Source organism: Martes martes, assembly GCF_963455335.1.
Source record: "Martes martes genome assembly, chromosome: 16".
Classification (NCBI taxonomy): Eukaryota; Metazoa; Chordata; class Mammalia; order Carnivora; family Mustelidae; genus Martes; species Martes martes.
In genome coordinates, this window is record NC_137904.1 from 7,635,446 (window position 1) to 7,656,554 (window position 21,109).

The window sequence follows — 21,109 nt, forward strand, 5'->3', positions numbered from 1 at the left end:
CAGATGGGAGAAACGAGATCTCAAACTTCTGGTGCAGTCGCTCGCACATGGAGGTGAGAGTGGGAACTGGAAGTCACTGTGGCAGTTTCATTTTTTTGGTCCTACCTACGATTTCCACTTTTTGGAGACCATTCTACAAGTGGCCAGAGATGGAAATATTTAAGGATATCCTGGGTAGCACATCATTGCTACTGGTCAAGAACTTACAGAAAAGCAATCTTCCTGTGTCCCGGAAAATGGCTAAATGACTCATGTCACGTCTATTCAATGCATTACTACAGACCCACTTGAAAGGACCAAGTGAATTGCATATGTTGATGTGGAAAGTTGTATCAGCGAGTGGAATAAGCAAGGCACGAACAGTATGTATACTGTAATCCCGTGTCTGAGTATTTGATCACAGGAGAGAAGCTGGGAGGCGTGTGCTGCAGAGTGATCACGTGGACATGCTGTGTGTCCACGGTGAAACCCAGTAATGGGCTAGTGGCCGACACACGCGCGCGGCACGTATGCATGGATGCACTCTAGCCCTGCATGCATGGCACTCTCATACTGCCGCAATCTCCCAGCGGCCCTCCGAGGCTGGGACTTCCCCGGCCTCCCTTTTACAGATAAAGACTGGGATACAGAGCACTGGGCACCTTTGCACAAGGTCACATAGAGGGGGTAAAGAGCAGAGCTGGGACCCAGACATTCTGCTCAGCAGAACACATTCTCATCAAGCCCCCTCACACCCTGCGTTGAGGATTTCTTACATGTCTGAATTCTGCATACTAAATGTGTTATCTTTATAATCATGAGAAGGCAATAAGGAAAAGCACCTGGGGGAGGGAGAAGAGAGTACTCACATGCTGATCGGAAAGGAATGCTGATTTTGCCCTGGATGCTGCTGATCGCCACAACATGGCCTTGTCGCCTTTTGATCATGGAGGGCAGGAGTGCTAAAGAAAGACAGCAGAGGCTTTAGCGGAGGCTTTAGTGGAGGGAAAAGCTTCTCATGGGGAGCAGCACACTGGTGGGAACTCTCAGGCCTCCAGCACCTGGTAGACCACCAGGAGGGAGGAGAAGGAAGGGGGCAAGGAGGGAGGCAGGCAGACGCCTGGTCACTAGGAAGGGTCTGCTCAGTGCCCTCTTCTAGGGACAGCCTCTCCCCGTGAGTGGTATCTGTGGCTGGGCACGAAAATGCCCCACTCTGCCTGGGTTTCCAAACACCATGAAAAGGAAATGGATGTGATGCTGTACAAATAAGCTGTCCCTGGGGAGAACATCTTGATTTAAGGCTGGAAAGCAGATCAAGCAAATGCAAACGAAAGCCTGGAGAAAACAAACACCCAAGCTGTAATGACAACACCCATTCTGGGGTAAAATTGATGGAGTTAGGCAACATTTAGCTAAAAAGAAATCAAGTAAAGTAAAAAGAATGCCAACATAGAGTGCTCTTTTCCCTTTGACTTCAGGACAGTTACCTTTCGTTAGAGCAATTGGGCCAAAGTAGTTTGTCTCCATGACTTTCTTATCCACGTCCGTGGTGGTGTCCACGATGGTGCCTCGGTAGCTGATGCCCGCGTTGTTGATGAGCACGTCCACGTGGCCGAAGCACTGCAGGATCTCAGCTGTTGCGGCGACGATGGCCCCAGGGTCCGTGAGGTCAAAGGTCACTGCGTAAGGCTTGTGTGTCTGCACCTGGTCAAATACAACAGAAGCCAAATGCACCTTCAAAGTGACAAGCATGTGAGCCACATGTCCCTGCTTCTCAGAGCGCCGGGAGTGGCCTAGGTGTGGCATGGCACAGGCTCTAGTACCTCTTCCTCCAAAGAAATGTGGCCTGGAGGTTCCTGCCTCTGGTGCTTACACCTCACCTGGGCAACTTCTCCCCCAAACTGAAAATGACTACTGAGCCAGGCTCCCCTCAATGCCTTGTGCCAGCACCATGCTGTATGTCATCACGACATTAAACAGTGCCTCTCCTGACAGGGGCCGTCCTTCTCAGACTGTTCTTTTTGTTCATTTGTTCATGAAACATTTTGTTATATATCTCCTATGTGCCAGGGACTGGGGACAGTGCAGAAAGCAAGACAAACACCGTTCCTGTCTTCCAGAAGCATCCTGTCTAGTGAGGAAGACAAATTCTGTAGCTGTGAAGCATATCATGAAGAAGTAGAAGATGCCAGAGAAGTCAATAACTGAGCCGTCTAACTTAGAGGGCTTCCCAATGGATGTGAGTTTAATAAGAGATTAAAAGGAGGGGTGGGGATGTGAAATCAGAGAAGATGGCAGAGTAGGAAGTGCCAAGAATCTCTTTCCACCTGGATGTTGTACTGGCAGAAACTCTCTGAAGAGAAAATTCTGGAACTCTGGAGTCTATCTGAATCCTTGCAGCCTCTAGGGCAGTGCCTGGCTGGCAAATTACAGATAATTTTGGTCAATTCTAGCCATCACCTTGGTGGTAGGTTTCCACTACATCCCTACATCCCTGTGGCAGGCAGCTGTAGGAAAGACAAGCCACACTTCTTGGGGCAGCATGAAGGAGCCAAAGTAGGCAATAAAGACCCTGTCTTCTAAAAATCAGATTTGTATTCTGGTGGTGGATCACTGAGGTGCGGCATGGAGGCGAGTTGCATTATTTTAATCACCACTGGCTAAAATGGTTTCCAGTAGACTTAGAAGAGTTAACACATGTTGTTTTGATATTTAAAAATACAAATAAATCCCCAGAAAACATACCTGAAGAAGCCCAGATGATGGACTTATAAGACAAAGATTTTTAAAACAAATGTCTTAAAAGATCCTCAAAGTGCTAAAGGAAGACATGGAGAAAGGCAGAAAATTCATGTATAAAGAAAATGAGTATCATTAAAGAAATGCCATCAAAGAAACTGAAATTATAAAAAAAAAAAAATCTGGAGCTCTGGAAAATGCTAGTCTGCACCCAGCAAAGTTCTCCTTCTTCATTTAGCTTTACTTCTTAGAAGTTTTCACCTTTCTGACCATCCACGGTCTTTTAAACCTCTTTGCATTTTGTTTTTCTCTGGAGTCTGATGCGCCAACTGACGCCCGCCCTCAACTCAGCCCACCGTGGATCCTGCCTCAGCCCCAAGCATTTGGTTCCCCAAACCACATTTGAGCAAGCAGAAGAGCGAATCAGTGGAACAGAAGAGTGGATGCCTGAAGTTACTGAGTCTGAGAACAAGAAAAAAGAATGAGGAAAAGTAAACAGAGCCTACGGGACCTGTGGGACCCCCCATCGAGTGGATCAATAAACACACTGTGGGAATCTGAGAAGGAGAAGAGACAGAGAGAGGGGTGGAAAGAATATCTGAAGAAATAATTGCTGAAAACGTCCCAAACTTTATGAAAGGCATGAATCTACACATCTAAGAAGCTTAACACCAAGTTGGATAAATTCAGAAGAATTTATGTTCAGATGAAGACATGTTATAATCAAACTCTCACAAGATAAAAGAGAGAGAGAGAGAGAGAGAATCCTGAAAACATCAAGAGAGAACTACTCTAACATAGAAGGAATTCTCAGTGGGGTGCCTGGGTGGCTCAGTGGGTTAAAGCCTCTGCCTTCAGCTCAGGTTATGATCTTAGGGTCCTGGGATCAAGCTCCACATCAGGCTCTCTGCTCGGTGGGGAGGCTGCTTCCTCCTCTCTCTCTCTGCCTGCCTCTCTGCCTATTTGTGATCTTTGTCTGTCAAATAAATAAAATCTTAAAAAAAAAAAAAGAAGAAGGAATTCTCAGTAAAACAATGAGCTGATGTCTCATCAAAAAACTTGGAGGCCAGAAGACAGTGGGTCGATAAATTAAAAGGGCTGAGAGAAAAAACTTGTCAATAAAGAATTCTGTATCTGGTACAACTATCCTTCAAAAATGAGGGAGAAATGAAAATTCCCAGTTGAACAAAAGCTGAGGGAGCTAGTTACCACCAGATCTGCTCTGCAAGAAATGCTAAAGGGAGTCCTTTAGGTTTGAAATGAAAATAAGCTGGACAGTGTAACTTGATGCCATATGAAGAAATAAAGATCTCTGGGAAAGTAAATACACGGGCAATTATAAAAGCTACTATTATTGTCATTTTGGTTTGTAACTTCACTTTTTACTCTCTACATTATTTAAAAGATAAATGTGTTTAAAAACTATTATTAATCTGATAATGGACCAAGCACTGTATGAAGATGTAACCTGTGATGTGAACACCAGAAATGGGGGAGGACAGAGCCGTAAAGCAGAATTTTTGTATGCTCTGAGTCCCCTGAGAAACCACAAAACAACAGCTACACTACACAGCTACACAGAATATGCACTTGAGGAAAAGACATTCCACTACCAAAAAAAAAAAAAAAAAAGAAGAAGAAGAAGAAGAAGAAAGAAAAATAAGGGGCAGCTGGGTGGCTCGGTGGGTTGGGCCTCTGCCTTCGGCTAAGGTCATGATCTCCAGGTCCTGGGACCGAGCCCCGCATCGGGCTCTCTGCTTGGTTGGGAGCCTGCTTCCCCCTCTCTCTCTGCCTGCCTCTCTGCCTACTTGTGATCTCTTTCTCTTGACAGAGAAAGATGGATGAAATCTTAAAAAAAAGGGGGGGGGGAGCCTGGGTGGCTCAGTGGGTTAAGCCTCTGCCTTCGGCTCAGGTCATGATTCCAGGGTCCTGGGATCGAGTCCCCCACCGGGCTCTCTGCTCAGCAGGAGCCTGCTTCCCTTCCTCTCTTTCTCTGCCTGCCTCTCTGCCTACTTGTGATCTCTGTCAAATAAATAAATAACATCTTTTTTTAAAACAAAATCAACTAAGCACACAAGACAGTAATACAGGAAATGAGGGTCCAAAAAAGCTATAAAGCATACAGAAAACAAAGAGCAAAATGGAAGAAGTTCCTCCTTACTAGTAATTATTTTAAATATAAACAATTTAAACTTTCTCATCAGAACACCACTTGATAGCTAGAATTTTTTAAAAAAATCCAACTATATGCTGTCTTTAAGAGACTCATTTTAGATCCAAGGATACAACTGGGTTGAAAGTGAAAGGATGAAAAAAAGTTATTCCATGTAAATAATAACCAAAAGAGAGCTGGAGTGGCTGTATTAGTATCATACAAAATAGGCTTTAAATCAGAAAAGGTTACAAGAGGCAAAAAAGGACATTACATGCAGGCATACCTCAGAGACATTGCAGGTTTAGTTTCAGAACACCACAGTACAGCAAATATCTCATTTAAGCCAGCCAAACTAATTTTTGGTTTCCCAGTAAAGAAGTTCTGTTTATACTACATTGTAGTCTGTTAGCATGTAATATCATTATGGCTAACAAAACAACATACATATCTTAATTTAAAAATATTTTAAAAATAGAAATAAAAATATTGCTAAAAAGTGTGAACTATCATCTGAACTTTCAATGAGTTGTAGTCACTGATCACAGATTACCATAACAAATTGGTAATGGAAAAGTTTGAAATATTGTGAGAATTACCAAAATGTGACACAGAGACAGGACATAGAGATGTGAAGTGGGCAAATGCTGTTAGAAAAATAGCACTGATAGACTAGATCAATACACGCTTGTCACAAAACCTTCAATGTGTAAAATACACCCCATCGGCAAAGCACAATAAAGGGAAGCACAATAAAATAAGGTAAGCCCGTGATCATAGAAAGGCATTCATTAGAGCAAAAAAAAGTAATAGTTATAAGTACTTATTACCTAATAATAGACCCTCAAATATATGAAGCAAAATCAACAGAACTGAAAGGAGAAACAAACAGTTCTACAATAATATTGTGGTATTTCAATACTCCATTTTAAAGAGACAGAACAAGCAATCAGAAGATCAATTACAAAATAGATGACCCGAATACTATAAACCAATAGGACTGAACAGACATCCCACCCAACAACAGCACTACACCCATTCTTCTCAACCACATACAGAACATTCTCCAGGACAGACCACAAAACAAATGTTACCAGATTGAAAAAGATAACATTTAAAGTGTCTTCTTCAACCACAGTGTGATGAAGCTAGAAATCAGTAACAGAAGGTAAACTGGAAAACCAGTGGAAATTAAACAACACACTCTTAAAGAACACTGACTCATAAAAGAAATAACAAGGGAAATTAGAAACTATTTAGACACAAATGAAAATGAATACATAAAACACCCAAACTTATGGGATGCAGTGAAAGCAGTGGTAAGAGGGAAATTTGTACCTATAAGTGCCTATATTTAAAAAAAAAAAAAAAGATCTCAAATCAATAATACAACTTTACACCTTAGGGAACTCGAACAGAGTAAACTAACCCAAAAGCTAGCAGAGGAAGGAAATAAAGATTAGAGAGGAGATAAAATAGAGAGTAGAAATAAAGAAAATCATGAAACCAAAAGTTCGTTCATCAAAAAGATCAACAAAATTGAGAAACCATGAGCTAGACAAAGAAAGAAAGGATGGAGTAGGTCCCTACCTAGATATAAAAGGTTATAGGGGTGCCTGGGTGGCTCAGTAATTAATTAACGGTCTGCCATAGGCTCAGGTCATGATCTCAGGCGCCTGGGATCACCAACCCCCCCATCCCCCGACCCCCATCGCATTGGGCTCCCTGCTCAGCGGGAAGCCTGCTTCTCTCTCTCCCACTCCCCCTGCTTGTGTTCCCTCTCTCGCTGTGTCTCTCTCTGTCAAAAAATAAATAAATAAAATCTTTAAAAAAATAGTTTAAAAAGGTTATAACACAATTGACAACTGTATGCCCATAAATGAGATAACCTAGAAGAACTGAACAAATTCCTCGAAATACACAAATTCCCTGAATCAAGAAGAAATAGAAATAGAAAAATCTCAGCAGACACAGAGGAGGTAGAAAGACTGAAGTGATACCCTAAAACCTCCCAACAGAGAAATGTCAGGAACCAGATGGCTTCACCGATGAATTTCACCAAACTCTGAAAAGCAATTAACATCAACACTTGTCATCCTCTTCCAAAAAACTGAAGAAGAATGACAGAACACTTCTTAATTCATTCTGTGAGGCCAGCATTACTCTGATACCAAGTCCAGATAAAGATAAGAAAATTACAGACCAGTATCCTTCATGAATACAGATGCTAAAATCCTCCACACAATACCAGCGACTCAACTCCAATAGTGTACTGGAAAGACTGCTCACCATGAACAAGAGAGATTTATCCTAGGAATGCCGGGTCGTCCAATATAACAAAGTCAACCAATATATCACGATGACAGAACAAAGGAAAAAATACATTATCATCATCTCAATTGACGCAAAAAAGAGATTTGAGAAACTCCAACACCCTTTAATGACAAAACCCCAGAAAACCAGGAACGGAGGGGAAAGTCCTCAACATGGTAAAGGACATTTATGAAAAACCTACACCTAATATATGTCGAATGGTATAAGACAGGAAGTGTTCCCCTATGACCAAGAACTAGACGAGGATGCCTGCTCTCACTGCAGCTATTCAACACAGTACTAGGTTCTAAGTAGAGCACTTACACAAGAACAAGAAATAAAAGGCACCCACATTGGACAGGAAAACATACAACTGTTCACAGATGACATGATCCCATACATAGGAAGTCCCGAAGAATCCAGAGAACGCTATTGGAGCTAATGTAAGCTCAGCTGAGTTGCAAGGTACCAGATCAACATACACACACCAGCTCTGTTTCCATACACAGCAATGAGTAATCTAAAAAGGAAATTACGAAAGCAATCCATTTATAATAGCAGCTAAAAGAATTAAATATTTAGGAATAAATCAAACTGAAGAGGTCAAAGATTTGTATGCTAAACAGTACAAAACACTGCTGCTACAAATGAAAGAAAACCTAAATACATGGGAAGACATCTCACGTTCATGGACTGGAAAACTTGACACTGTTCAGTAGTTAATACTACCCAAAGTGATCCAAGAGTCAATGCTGTCCCTATCAAAATAAGTGCATGTTTTGGAGGAAATAGAAAAAAAAAATCCTAAAATCCACATGGAATCTCAAAGGTCCATGTACAACCAAAACAACATTGAAAAAAAAAGGAACACAGTTGGAAGAGTCACACTTTCTGATTTCAAATCTTACTGCAAAGCTACAGCAAACAGTGCAGGACTGGCATAAAGACAGACACAGACCAATAAAATAGGATGGGCAGCTCAGAAATAAACCCTCACGTATGCAGCCAAATGACTGTGACAGGGGTGCCAAGACCATTCAAGGAGGAAAGAACAATCTTTTCAACAACTGGGACTGGGAAAAGTGCATATATACACGCAAAAGCATGCAAGTGAAACCTCACCTAACACCGTATACAAAAATTAAATCAAGTGGATTAGAGACCTAAATGTTGGGAGTTAAAATTACAGAACAGGGGCGCCTGGGTGGCTCAGTGGGTTAAGCCTCTGCCTTTGGCTCAGGTCATGATCTCAGCGTCCTGGGATCGGGCCCCGCATCAGGCTCTCTGCTCGGCAGGGAGCCTGCTTCCCCCTCTCTCTGCCTGCCTCTCTGCCTACTTGTGATTTCTCTGTCAAATAAAAACAATCTTTAAAATAAAATAAAATAAAATAAAATAAAATAAAATAAAATAAAAGTACCGAATAAAACACGGGGGAAGGGGCGCCTGGGTGACTCAGTGGGTTAAGCCTCTGCCTTCAGCTCAGGTCATGATCTCAGGGTCCTGAGATTGAGCCCCGCAGCAGGTTCTCTGCTCGGCAGGGAGCCTGCTTCCACACCCCCCACCCCCCGCCTGCCTCTCTGCCTACTTGTAATCTCTCTCTCTCAAATAAATGAATAAAATCTTTAAAAAAAAAAAAAACACGGGGGAAAATCTTCATAATGTTAGGTGTGGCAACGACCTCAAGGATGTGGCACCACAAGTACAGTCAACAAAAGAAAAAATAAACTGGGCTTCATCAAAAGTAAAAACTTTTTGGTGGCTCAACTGGTTGAGCATCTGACTCTTGATTTCGGCTCAAGTCATGACTTCTGGGTTGTGAGGTTGAGTCCCCGCATCAGGCTCTGCACTCAGCACTGAGTCTGCTAGAGATTCTTTCTCTCCCTCTCCCTCTGCCGCTCCACCTGCTCAAGTGTACGTGCTCTCTCTGTCTCTCAAATAAAATCTTTAAAAAAAAATAAAATTTCTCTGCATCAAAGGATACAGATTCACTGTCAAGGAAGTGAAAAAAAAATCCGCTGAATGAGACAAAATATTTGCAAATCACAGATCTGATAAGGGATTACTATCAAGAATATATAAAGAACTAAACTCAACAACAAAAACAAACATAAGACAGGAAAAGGACTTGAAACGACATGTCTCCCAAGAAGACATATAAATGGTCAGTGAGCACAGGAAGAGATGCTCAACCTCATTTGTAATTAGGGAAACTCAAAACTACTTCATATCTCCTAGGATGGGTACAATTAAAAAACACACAGAAAAGAACCAAGCATTGGCAAGAATGTGGAGAAAGTAAAACCCTTGTGTGTTGCTGGTGGGAATGTAAAACGGTGCGGCTGCTGTGGAAAACAGATGACAGTTCTTCAACAGGTTAAACATAAAACTACCCTATGACCCACCCATTCCAGTTCTAGGTGTATGTTCACAAAAACCGAAACTGGGGACTCAAACATAATATGTACAACTATGTTCACTGCAGCATTATTCACAACAGCCAAAAGATGAAAACTGCAGTGTACATCAACAAAGTCATGGATAAACAAAATGTGGTATATATGTACACTGGAATAATACTCCACCATCAAATGGAATGAAATTTTGATATGTGCTACGATACGGATGAACCCTGAAGACCTAACGTTTAGTGAAATAGCCAGACATAGGACAAATATTGTACTTTCCACTTATACAAGGAATCTAGAATAGGCAGATACATAGAAAGAAAGTAGAACAGAGGTTTCCAAGCACTAGAGAGACAGGAGGAAGACTGAAATGCTGTTAACAGGTATAGAATTTTTGTTGGGGATGATAAATACAGAAGGTGGTGAGAGTTATACACATTCTGAATGTGTTTAATGCCATGGAGTTGTATACCTATAAATGGTTAAAATGATTAGCACTTTGACATGTACATTTTATTTATATGTATATCTTTATATGTATGTAAGTACTATGTCACATATATTTTTTCACAAGTAAAATTTTAGAAGTCATGGCCAACCTCCCCCCCATTTCCCCGCCATAGAGAGATGACTAGGTATTAGCCAGGAAAAGGGGGAGGTGAAGCATTCACGGAGGGAACTGCCTAAACTCAATGCCAGTATGTGACAGAGTTGGGATCTGAAGTCCTCCCTCCCCCGGCAATGGAGACCCGCTGCCTTCCTGGTCCAGAGCGAGCACGTGGAACGTGCAGCGGCCCAGGAGTGGCCGCCATCTCCTTAGACACCTGTAGACAACGCACCGCACCCCTGGCCCACGGAAAACACACCCCTGGGCTCACCTTGGTGGCCACAGAAGCAGCAAGTTCTTTGGTGAGCTCCTCCAGGGCCTCCTGGTTTCGGCCGCAGAGTACTAGCTTAGCACCCGCAGCGTAGAAGACTCTGGCACATTCTAAGGAAAGGAGAAAGAACCTTGACAGCTGAGGAAATTCAATGCCTTTCTTCCCCAGTGCAGGTCAGTCCAAACTCATGAATTTGTTTCTTCACGCACTGCACACGTGTATTGGCCCCTGCTGTGGACCAGGCATAGAGCTAGGAGTTAAGACCCCAGTGACAAATGATGCCCGCTGCTGCCCTAGGAGAGCTCACATCAGGCGTATGGCAGACACCAAGGCAGGAGGAAGGCTGGAACTGGTGGACAGATCTGTTAGGTACCATGCTCAGAACTTTCCACAATGATCTTTAGCTCCGAACAACCCTGCGGGCATTACCCCCTTTCTCACAGCTGAGGACGCTCAGGTCACGCAATGTGCTCAGTGATCAGGCAATACCAGCCACTGTGAGGCCGTGGTGTGCCGAGGCCTGCGTTTTGGCACAACCTAGTCTGTTTCCCAAGTCACTTCAGTGCACCAGGTACAGATCTACGGGGCGTGCTTCCATGGTTTGTACAAGCACAGGGACACAGGACTCTGTTGAGAAGGGACGGGGCATGTGAGGGGCTGTTTCTCTGGAAAGTGCTCAAGGCTAAAGAAGCAGCGTTTGCAAAGCACCCAAGGGGCCACGCGCAGATAAATCTGGGACAGAAAGCGGAGCATCTGACAGCCCTGCCAGGCTGGGAAATGACAAACAAAGGTGAACAGTTGCAGCACGTGGAGTGCCTACAACAGCGAAGGCCCAGAAAGGGAGGCTGCAGTCTGAAAGGCTCCCTCCCACCGGATGAGAGGACTGGTGGAGATCAGGCTCTACTGAACCCACTGCAACATTCCAGGTGACATCAACTGAGACCGGGGTACCTCTATTAGCCAGTGTTCTCTTGTTGGCAAGAAAAGAGACCCAAATCCCACCGGGGCAAAGCAAAAAGAGATTGATCAGGAGGATGCTGGGATAGCTCCAGAATTAAGAGAAAAGAGCTGAGTGGCGAAGGCTTGGGAGGGACAGGAGTAACGGCCGCCCAGGGCCACTGGTGGCAGGAACCACGCTCTCTCAGTGCTGGCAGGGCCTTTTCTCCACTTTTCCTCCCTGGCCTGGCTTCCCTCCAAGATGAGAATGGGGCTGCAGGCCACTCTGAGTCACATCAACACAGTCTCCACCACCCACCCCCCCTGCCAGACAGCACAGGGGTCTCTGACTCAGGCAAGCACTGCTGCTGAAATCCCAGGTAGCGTGGGGCAGCATCTCGAGGACGAGGCCAGCAAGGGTCACAGGCAAATCCCCTGAGGCCCAGGGGGAAGGGCAGGGAGAGGAAACCTCCAGAATTGGGGTTAACCTGTGGGGGAGAGGGAGGGTGGGCCTCTTGCTTCTTGCTTGCTCTGAGCCTAGACACGGCCTGACTGAATGTTCGGGGCTCTGAAAACATACAGCTTGTGAAAAGCAGTGCAGCCCAGTGGTCAAGGGACTGGACTCGACCTCGACCGCCCACGTCCAATGCCGATCTTGGTCACTTCCTGGTTCTGTGATCTTGGTAAGTTATAAACTCTGTGTTTCTCACTTTCCTCTTCTACACAGTACAGGTAAAAACAGCACTGGGAGTGCATGAGTAGAAGTGGACATACATACATATTTTTCTCTATAATACAGTAGAGGAAAAGCACTATAGAAAAAAGCAGTACAGAAGTGTTCATTGTTTTCACATTTCTAAGCTGCCTTTTTAAAACATTCTAAAAACTTACTATTGGTGAAAACTGAAACCCAAGGGTTTAAAGAAGCACTGCCTGTCCATGTCTGCGGGCTGGTCTCCCTCAAACACCCACGGACAGGTCTGCTCAGACCCCTCTCTTGCAGCTGACCAAGGAGCCAGTGCACCACCCACCATGTCCTGGGCTGAATCTGAGAGGCTCAGGCAGTCTTATGGTGTCTCGTACCCCAACTCAGAGAAAGACAGCCCTGCTCTGGGAGCCGTGCGGCAAGCGGTTGAGGGATCAAGCCTGTCCCTTCCTGGCTAGGAGCAGAGGACCTTGTTGTAGGATCCAGGCAGGGTGTACTTGTCTGATAGCCCTTTCCCCACAAAAGAGCCAAAAGCTTGAAGGGTTCAAAACAGGAGGGGAGAGCAAACTCCAGCATCCTTCAGGAAAACAGAGAGAAAGTTCTCTGACGTCTGGATTGTCTCATGGTGCAAAGCCCTCTCTCTTCACTCTACGGCTCCTCCTTTAGCTCCCCTTACAGCTTTCACGTACCATCCCCAGACCAGCACCTCTGGGCGGGTCTCCAGACAGAGTTTTCTGGAAGGAAATGCTAAGCAGACTAAATCAAGACCTTTTCAAGTGTGGTGAATCACCTTCCTTGAAGATGGGGGTGGTTTGTTCTCTGGCTCATCCTGACAAAGGGCACAAACCCAGACAGAGCCACAGCCCCCGCTCTGCCTGTCCCTGGATGGTCCGGTCGGGGTCTCAGCCCCTGCGCGGCCCACCTGGCTGTGCTTCCTCAGCAGGGCCTCCCTCGCAGGGATGGGGGCAGCAGCTGCGCTCAAAGCCAGACACCAGCATTCCTGAGGCCAGAGCTGCTCAAGGGGTTTACTGAATCATTCCCAAAGAAGAGGAATCGCAGGTATGGTTGGCTTCCTCACCCCTTTTCATCCTGACGTGGCTGACACAACGGACGTTTTGTGAGGTGTCACCAGAGTGCAGACACGCAGAACCAAAGGTGGGGGGAGGCACTCTCACATCTAAACGGCTTCTGGAAAGCGGTCACGTACATGCTGCTTAAGCCCTGCTTCCTAGCACAGCCAAACACGGAGGAAATTAAAGTCCGTGTAGGGAGTGACAGAAATGAAAACAACAGATTGCACGGATTCCATTTTCATTTCTTGAAAAAGCTGACACAGGGAGGCAGGAGGGTCAAGGGGAAAAGGAAAACAGTCCCAAAGTACCATTTATCTAGCGAGGGCTGCCAGAGGCTCGTCCGCCGCTGCCGGCACTCCTGGCCTGTTCAGTCAAGAGAGTTATTCACGACCTCAGGGCTTAAGCTGGCTACAGTGGGTATCCAGAACATTCTGTTCCTCTAGTCAATGGTCTTACTGTTTTATAAGAATAAGCTCATGTAGCTTAAATATACAAAATAGAAGACAAAACAGGAGAAACACAGAAAGCTGTCTGAAGACTTATCACAGAATCCAGGCTTTCAGAGCGGCTGACAGGGCAGGCAGAGCCGAGCCACTGAGGGCAACTCTGTCTTCCTCCTCCGAAAGCTGAGGTGCAGTAGCGCCTCCTTGGTGGCCCCCCACAGCGGCATTTGTCCTTGACACGGCTGGTGAGGAATCTGTTCCTATTTTATCTGGCCAGAGGGGAAAGCGGTCCGTGGGCTCTTGTTCTTCAGATGTGAAATGGGGCAGCATATAAACAGACTGATTCGGAATCTGGAAAATGGCTGACCTAATATATAATAGAAATACACACACACACAGAGGTTTTGTTTTTCTTTCAATTATATTGTCTATTCCTTTCAGTCTTGGTTTCCAGAAGAGGAAGTGTGGAATGACCAAGAGGACACTGTCTTTCTCCCAACATTCACATACGGGAGCACCTGTAAGTCACCATCCCAGCCAGCTCTCAAATACTCTTCAAGGACTTAAAAAAAAAAGTTTCTCTGAGATCAAGAGAAGTGGCTGCTGACTACCCTATATATAGTAGCTGAGTAAGGTCAGAGGACTGACCGTGGCAAAGGGCCTGGAGGCAGCTGTCCCTACGCGGGTCTGGGTATCTAATGACAGGCTCAGGGTTCACCCGCAGAGACCTCACCAAAAACATCAGAGTGGTGTACAAATGAATCCATGCTTTCCCAGGCTCCCCCGTGACTGCTAGCCACTTCCTCTGCAGACAAGGCCCAGTCTGCTCCATTATGTTTCTGCAACACCCAAGCGCTTCCCAGCCCGGCATGACCATGCTGCTCCCTGCCCTGGGCTTGTGTGCAATGCCCTCCTTGCTGGCCCATGCTTTCCTTTCCCTGGCCATCTCCCCCACAGGAGAGACAAGACTGAGCCCTGACATCAGACTGGGGTTTGAATCTAGAATTCCTAGGGCAAGTCTCTGCATCCTCTGTGAGCATTCGGTGAGCTAAAGTACAAGCCGGCACATCCCTCTAATCCACCTACTGGGCCTGGGTGGGAACACCCAGTACTGAAATGTCAAAACCCTGAGGTAAGCCCTGGCCGCTCTCCATCAGACTGTGAACTCCCTGAGGGAAGGGACCCTGTCTTTCCTTGGTTTGTCCCAACACCTGGTCCAAGCCTCCCAAATGGGAGATGCTCGATCTGCGTTGTGCTACCCCCAACCAAAAGACGCAGCAGGGATAGGTTTACCACAGTTCTGGGTGCCTCGCAGCCTTCTTCCGGGGCACCGAGCGCCAGCGTGGACGACGTGCTGGTGTGGGTGCTTTGTGTGCAGATGCTGAGGAGGAGGAAGCAACACACGACATGCCTGCATTTGCTGCTCGCACTCTGCCAGAGGCAGTGCACGTGTGTGGAAGGGAAATGACGGCAGCTCTACAGACTCATCTGTATGAGGCCAGGGGTGGTGACTGACTCTGGGCCTGTGTCCCAGCATAAAACCCCTGGAGCCCAGAGCCTCAACGTGTTCACCAAATCAGATGGAACTCACATGAAGAAACGAATATCTGAAGTATCACTTGTTCTGTTCTCAACCCCACCAAGGCCACACCCAGAGTGCAGCTGCAGGCACAGCCCCAGGGAGGGGAAGGGGACACCAAGGCCATGAACTGGGGGTGCTTGCTGAATCCAGGAAACCGCATGCTTTGTTTGGCTCTCACAGAGGTAAAAATGTTTTCTAAGTTAGTTGCTGTATTTGACAATTGGGCGTCTTCACATAAAACCCCCAATTTCCACAACTAGCTGGAGTGGAGTGAGGGGGCCCCCTTAGATGAGAAAGTGTCATCAGTTTGCCCGTCTTCCTCGTGGCTTTTGCCTCCCAACACTGATGCTGATGAAAGCCAGGGGCCATTTCTCATTGCAATTAGGCTCTCGCCTTTTCCAAGCGGACCAGGGATGGTGACATGCTCTTGTTCCCAAGTCACCTAGCCCGCTTCCTTTATTTGCATGCGTGCAGTGGAGGTGCTGCTCCTCTTGTGTGGGTCGAGTTCCCTGCCTCCCCTCTGTCCCCCTGTCCGGCCAACAGCACCGTCCCCAGGACCCACCTCGCCCCAGGCCCGAGGTAGCGCCGGTAATGACCACCACAGCGTTCCGGAGGTAGGCCTTCATGCGCACCCGCTGCAGCAGCTTGAAGAGGCTGAAGACTCCCACACAGCCAAACAGCAGGGGCAGGATGGCTGTAGATGTAATGAAGTCCATGATCTTCACCTTCAGCAGACTCTTCCTGAAGGAACCCAAACCAAATGCATTTGTGACAAAACAAGTAAACTCAAGGGACTTGCCAGCCCCCCGCCCCCGCTAGACTGATAAAGAGCCCAGATCTCTCTCCTGCGGACTTTAGCTCTGAGCCCAGCAACCATCCTGCTGAGGCCCTCGGCACGGTGGAATATGCTTTCTCTCTCTCTGACTGACATGAGCAGACAGCAAAGCCTCTGATCTTGCGAAGCCTCTCAGAGGCGGAGGGCGACCCCAGAACAAGCTGAAAGAGTCATTCAGCACAGGACCCAGTTACCCATGAGTGTGACAGGAGTCTCTGGCATATCCACACTCACCTGATTCTCCTTCAGGAACCTACTGAGGGGGACTGAAGTATGCCCATTATCATTCTCAACCCGTATATGTGTGAACTAAAAAACATTTTTTAAAAAGGAAAAAGAACACCATACCAATCCTTCTACTCCTCCCTAAGCAGATGGATGTTTCTGGGTGGGGTGTGCCCTCGACGATGTCTGCGATGGCCCATAAATGTCCTCCTGGCCACAGGCCTCACAGACACCCAGAAGGAATTCTGTGCAGTGGGGAGCTGCCCTCTGCCCCGGACTCAGGCTGGGAGGTGGGGTCCCCTGCCATGCGCTGTTCTCACTTAGCATTCGCCGGGGAGCCATGGTCAGCCAGGTGAAGTCAGGGCACAGGAACGTCTGTGCAACAGTGGCAGTCATTTCCTAGGATCCGCCCCTTCCATGACTGCCCAAAGCTCCTGACTCCTCCAAGCTTCCCTGATTCCTTGTCACTCACCCATGCCCCCATGCCCGAAGCAAGCTAGGAGAGGAGGGAGACCCAGGATGAAAGGAGGCTCAAGGATGAGCCAGTGATGAACAACACCATGTGTGCCACTTTGGAAGAAATGCCCTGTAAGGCTATTTGACAAGTGGGCTGAGTCTATTACACAAAAGGCCCACCACCTACAGTCCTCCTCCAGGACTAGGATATTATAAGCACAGTAATCCTGTTCAGGAAGGAAGAGGCTGGAAACCAAGGGTAGAGCTGCAAACCAGCCTAAAGCTTTCAATTCCTCATCAAATTGGGAGTAACTACGTAAAACTCTCAGTCATCTGCTGAATGTCCCATGTCCTCAACTCCATATATTTAAAAAAAAATTTCTGCTTCCATTCCCAAGACAACATCAACTCTGTGGGCACCACAGAGCCAGGAACCCACTGAAGTCCAACAGGGATCCGCTTACATGCTGAGCTGCTTTGACCATGAACCTCAGCATCGGGTGAGCTGTCCTGATCTAGGTTAAACTGCTTGACTGCAAAAGGGTTCTGCTCGCATTTGAACTGCCAACTCAACGAGTTCAGTATTTAGTCTGTTTCCTCATCTGCCTTTCTAAATATATCCAATTTCTTGGTCACCATAAATAATTAACGTTCTTACACAAACATCTGTAAAAATGACTGCTTCCCATCAAGCTCCACTTAATCCACTTCTGAAAAGTCCCCAGCGACTGTCTACTAAATGGTTACATTTCCTTCTCACCCTCCCTTGTGCCAAGCCTCCATCGGATGAACCGGCAATTAAAGTGGCCTCTCAAGTGCCAAGCTCTTTACTGGGTACCACTGGCGCCACCCCCTGCCCAAAGCGGAAAGCTGAGGCCGAGTCCCAGAGGAGATGCTAGAGCCCAGGGACCCTCTGTCTGGCACCTGAAGGGACTGAGAACGGTGTAGAACAGGGACTGGCACCTCCGCAAGTTCTGTGGGTCTGCAGGTACTGCCTGGGGGCCTTCACAGGGCAGCCCCTGAAGACCACAGGGTGCAGGAGTACTTCCCAGGGGGGAGGGGTGAATTCTGGGGGGCAGGAATGATTGCCAGCTTGTTAGTGCAGCTTTACTGGAAAATTACAGCAATTGACAGAAAACACAGGTAGGCTCCAAGGTAATCATAGCTCAGAACTTTCATGTAATGAACTTGGGGGTAGGGAGCTTTCGGCCCAGCAGGATGGCTGTCTAGGAAGAGCTCTAACCCACCGCCATCCTGGACCCTTACCAGGCAGGCCCCAAGGCAGACCACCCTGCTTCACCCAGAATTACACGGGGCCTGGCCAGTGCCCAAGGTGACCAGGGAGTTGAAGAAGGGACTCATGAAGAGGCAACAGGCCTCAGCCCCTTGGTGGAGGCGCAGAGCTCCATTAGGTCAGCTGGGTGGAAATAGCTCTGCACATTCCTCCACAGGCTCCTGGAGACCAGAGCCTTGCGGAGCCTGCCTGGTTCAGACCTTCAATTTGGGGCTGAGCCAGAACTCCACCGAAGGCTACAGGGGTGTCATGTACCAATATGCAGCCTGTTGTTCCTCAAAATTCAAAAGTTGCAGAGGCCATGTGGAAAACACTAATTGCGGCAAAGTGACAGCAGTGCAGGGGTTACAAGGATGACACCTCGAGCCGGCCTGGCTGGATTCACATCCTGGCTCAGCCACTTACTTACCAGCCTGGGTAAAAGACCTCCCCACTCCAGGCCTCAATCTCCCCATCTGTAAAATGAGGGTATCTGACTGTCCACCTCACAGGTCTGTTATGAGGTTAGCTGAATTAATACGTGGAAATGTGTGCAAGTCCCTAGAAAAGTGTAAGTGCTCAGTAAATGCAGTTGCCATTGGCATCATCCATATGGTCATATGCCACTGCCATATGACCCAGAACTAACTAAAAGCTCCTGGGCCAGGAATTAGTTTCATGGCAGTCAGATTTCCAAGGCTGTCTGGAAGAATCCCCGGTTTATGAAAACTGGTTTCTTCACAATGAAGGAAAGTCATTGAACATAGAGCTTGCTGGAGTTTAAGTTTTATACCTTCATAAACCCTTTGGTTTAATGATATTAACGTATAGGAAAAAAGAAACCCCGACTTTATCAGAAGAAGTCAGGATCCCATATGCCAAGGTGCATATCAAAAATGTGGCCACCCTAACAGGCATTGAGGCCAGCACAGCAAAGAGAGAGCAGACAAGTGCCCAAGTGTCCCTTGCTCCCCTTTTTTCACACCCAGGGAGGAGCAGGATGAAAACAAACCGGAGGCTGCCCCCCACCCTGTGAAGACAACAACAGCTGCCAACAAGCTGTATTTCCATGCACCTTTTTACAACCCAAGCCAGCAATCCAGGACACGAAGAAAAGAGAGAGAACTACACACCGTCTTGTACACTTCTGGGATTCCTTGAGCACCTGACACAACATCGCATGCCAGCCTTGGTCTCCTGGCCCTGGGGACCACTTTGCCTGAGGCAAATATGGCAACAGGTTAATGGGATCCATCCTCGGCCCACGGGCCGGCTTCTGTGGGGAGAGTGCACATCTGCATTCAGTCTGACAAGTCATTTAACAGAATCAGAATGCAAAGTAAATTAGAAATCAGCACCAATTGTGCCCAGCTAACTCAGGAGGATGATGGTGGGAAAAGACATTCCAGAGCAAGCCATTTATTTGAGAGCATTCTGCTCAGTTTCAGGGTAGGTATTCAGGTCACTTTCCTGACCAGGTGAAGCTGGTCATACACACAAATCCCAACTTTCTGGGAGTTTCTCAAAATTCTTAAAAACCTTCCCCCTCACTCCACTCTGCAGTGCACAGGGCCATACTGCCAGGCCCATGGACCACCAGGCCTCTCTGGTCTCTGAATGCTGGCTGGGCCAGCTCCTCTGTGTCTCACCATCGGCAGTGAGGATGGCCAAGAGAGCAAGACACGGAGGTAACTCGGCCCTCCCGCCTTGCTGTGGGGGCATTCTCCAAGCAGAGGCACAGCTTCTAAGTGGAAGGAAGGATGGAACTGTGTCCTGACTGGCCCCATTTCCAGAGTAGGAAATACAACTCCTATGTAAAACAAGGTTAGAGGGGGTCAGTTTTATTTGAAAATGGCACAGAAGAACTTTAATATGTTTACAAATTTTGCATTTTATACCAAAATGCTTAACTGCTAGTTTCAGATAGAACTGGGAAGGCAAGACTGACGGTATAAAAAGGGAGTGGGAAAAAAATCTATCCCACGATTTCTAGCACTTAGAGATCAGCTCATACATAAAAGGGAGAGCCCAGCATCACTGTGAGCTACAGCAGAAAGTAGGACAAGTCACAGAGAGTGAGGTCAGAAAAGGAAGAAGGTGAGATAGCCCCCTCAAACAGAAACCACAGATCACACAAGGTCCAGAAGTACGAGTGCACGGCCTAACAGAAAAGAAGGCGCTCACAATCCTGTCTACTCTCTTAATTGACAGGGAAGTGACCTGAAGCATGACCTTACGCTAATAAGGCACATCAGCTGGCGTGAAGAAGTTAGAGAGTTCAGGCGTTCACACACTAAGCTCATCTGCTTGTATTTTCATATCCCACAGACTACAGAGCTCTAGACCTAAGTTAAAACGGTAAATGGTAGAAAAGTCCTTTCATGGGTGAGTGTTACTTGGGCCTGGACAGCCAGAAAGTTCACGGTTGTCACTGCGACTTTGAAATTCAGCTGTTCTCTTATTCCGCTGAGAAGTTCTTCAAAAGGGCTTCTGGAACCTCAAACTGGAAACAAGACTCTCTCCAAGAACTCAACTCTGAGCAGAAATGTCACTTTAATGTTATTTCATTCCTCATCCTTTAGCCAAAATTCTACACTGCATTTCACAGATGGAATCTGTTCCTAAGATTCCTTTCTTCTCTCAACCAATTATAAAAAATAAAGTAAACAGAACCATCCATAAAAACAGGTTGTTGGGGGGGTGCATGGGTGGCTCAGTGGGTTAAAGCCTCTGCCTTCAGCTCAGGTCATGATCCCAGGGTCCTGGGATCGAGCCCCGCATTGGGCTCTCTGCTCAGGAGGGAGCCTGCTTCCCTTCCTGTCTCTGCCTGCCTCTCTGCCTACTTGTGATCTCTGTCTGTCAAATAAACAAATAAAATCTTTAAAACAAAAACAAAAACAAAAACAGGTTGTTGGGAAGCTACTCAGAACCACACACAGAAGTTAAACTATTAACAGCCACACCCAAAAATCAACAGAGGGTATCTGAAAGCCCTCCACAGTTAAAGAATAAAAATGATTTCAGGTCCAAAAGAAGGATGAGTCATGAAATAATCTGTCATGTTATGCACAAGAAAATCAGGCTAAAGGGCAGAGAGGAGTTCCAACCGGGAGG

At 46.7% G+C, this 21,109-nt stretch overlaps 1 protein-coding gene across 5 annotated transcripts in view; it reads right to left on the reverse strand.

Moving 5' to 3' along the window:
• DHRS7B (dehydrogenase/reductase 7B) overlaps positions 1 to 21,109 on the reverse strand; it is a 59,826-nt gene that overhangs the window by 5,757 nt on the left and 32,960 nt on the right. For 4 of the 5 annotated variants that reach the window (XM_080825961.1, XM_080825960.1, XM_080825962.1 and 1 more), the window contains 4 exons: positions 15,769 to 15,947; positions 10,467 to 10,576; positions 1,467 to 1,683; positions 849 to 941 (listed from right to left, as the gene is read on the reverse strand). In XM_080825961.1, coding sequence (XP_080682087.1) covers positions 849 to 941; positions 1,467 to 1,683; positions 10,467 to 10,576; positions 15,769 to 15,922 — 574 coding nt within the window. In that variant the 5' untranslated portion in view covers positions 15,923 to 15,947. Of the gene's footprint in view, positions 1 to 848; positions 942 to 1,466; positions 1,684 to 10,466; positions 10,577 to 15,768; positions 15,948 to 19,128; positions 19,272 to 21,109 lie in introns of all 5 variants that reach the window. The other variant, XM_080825959.1, reaches the window with a different exon arrangement.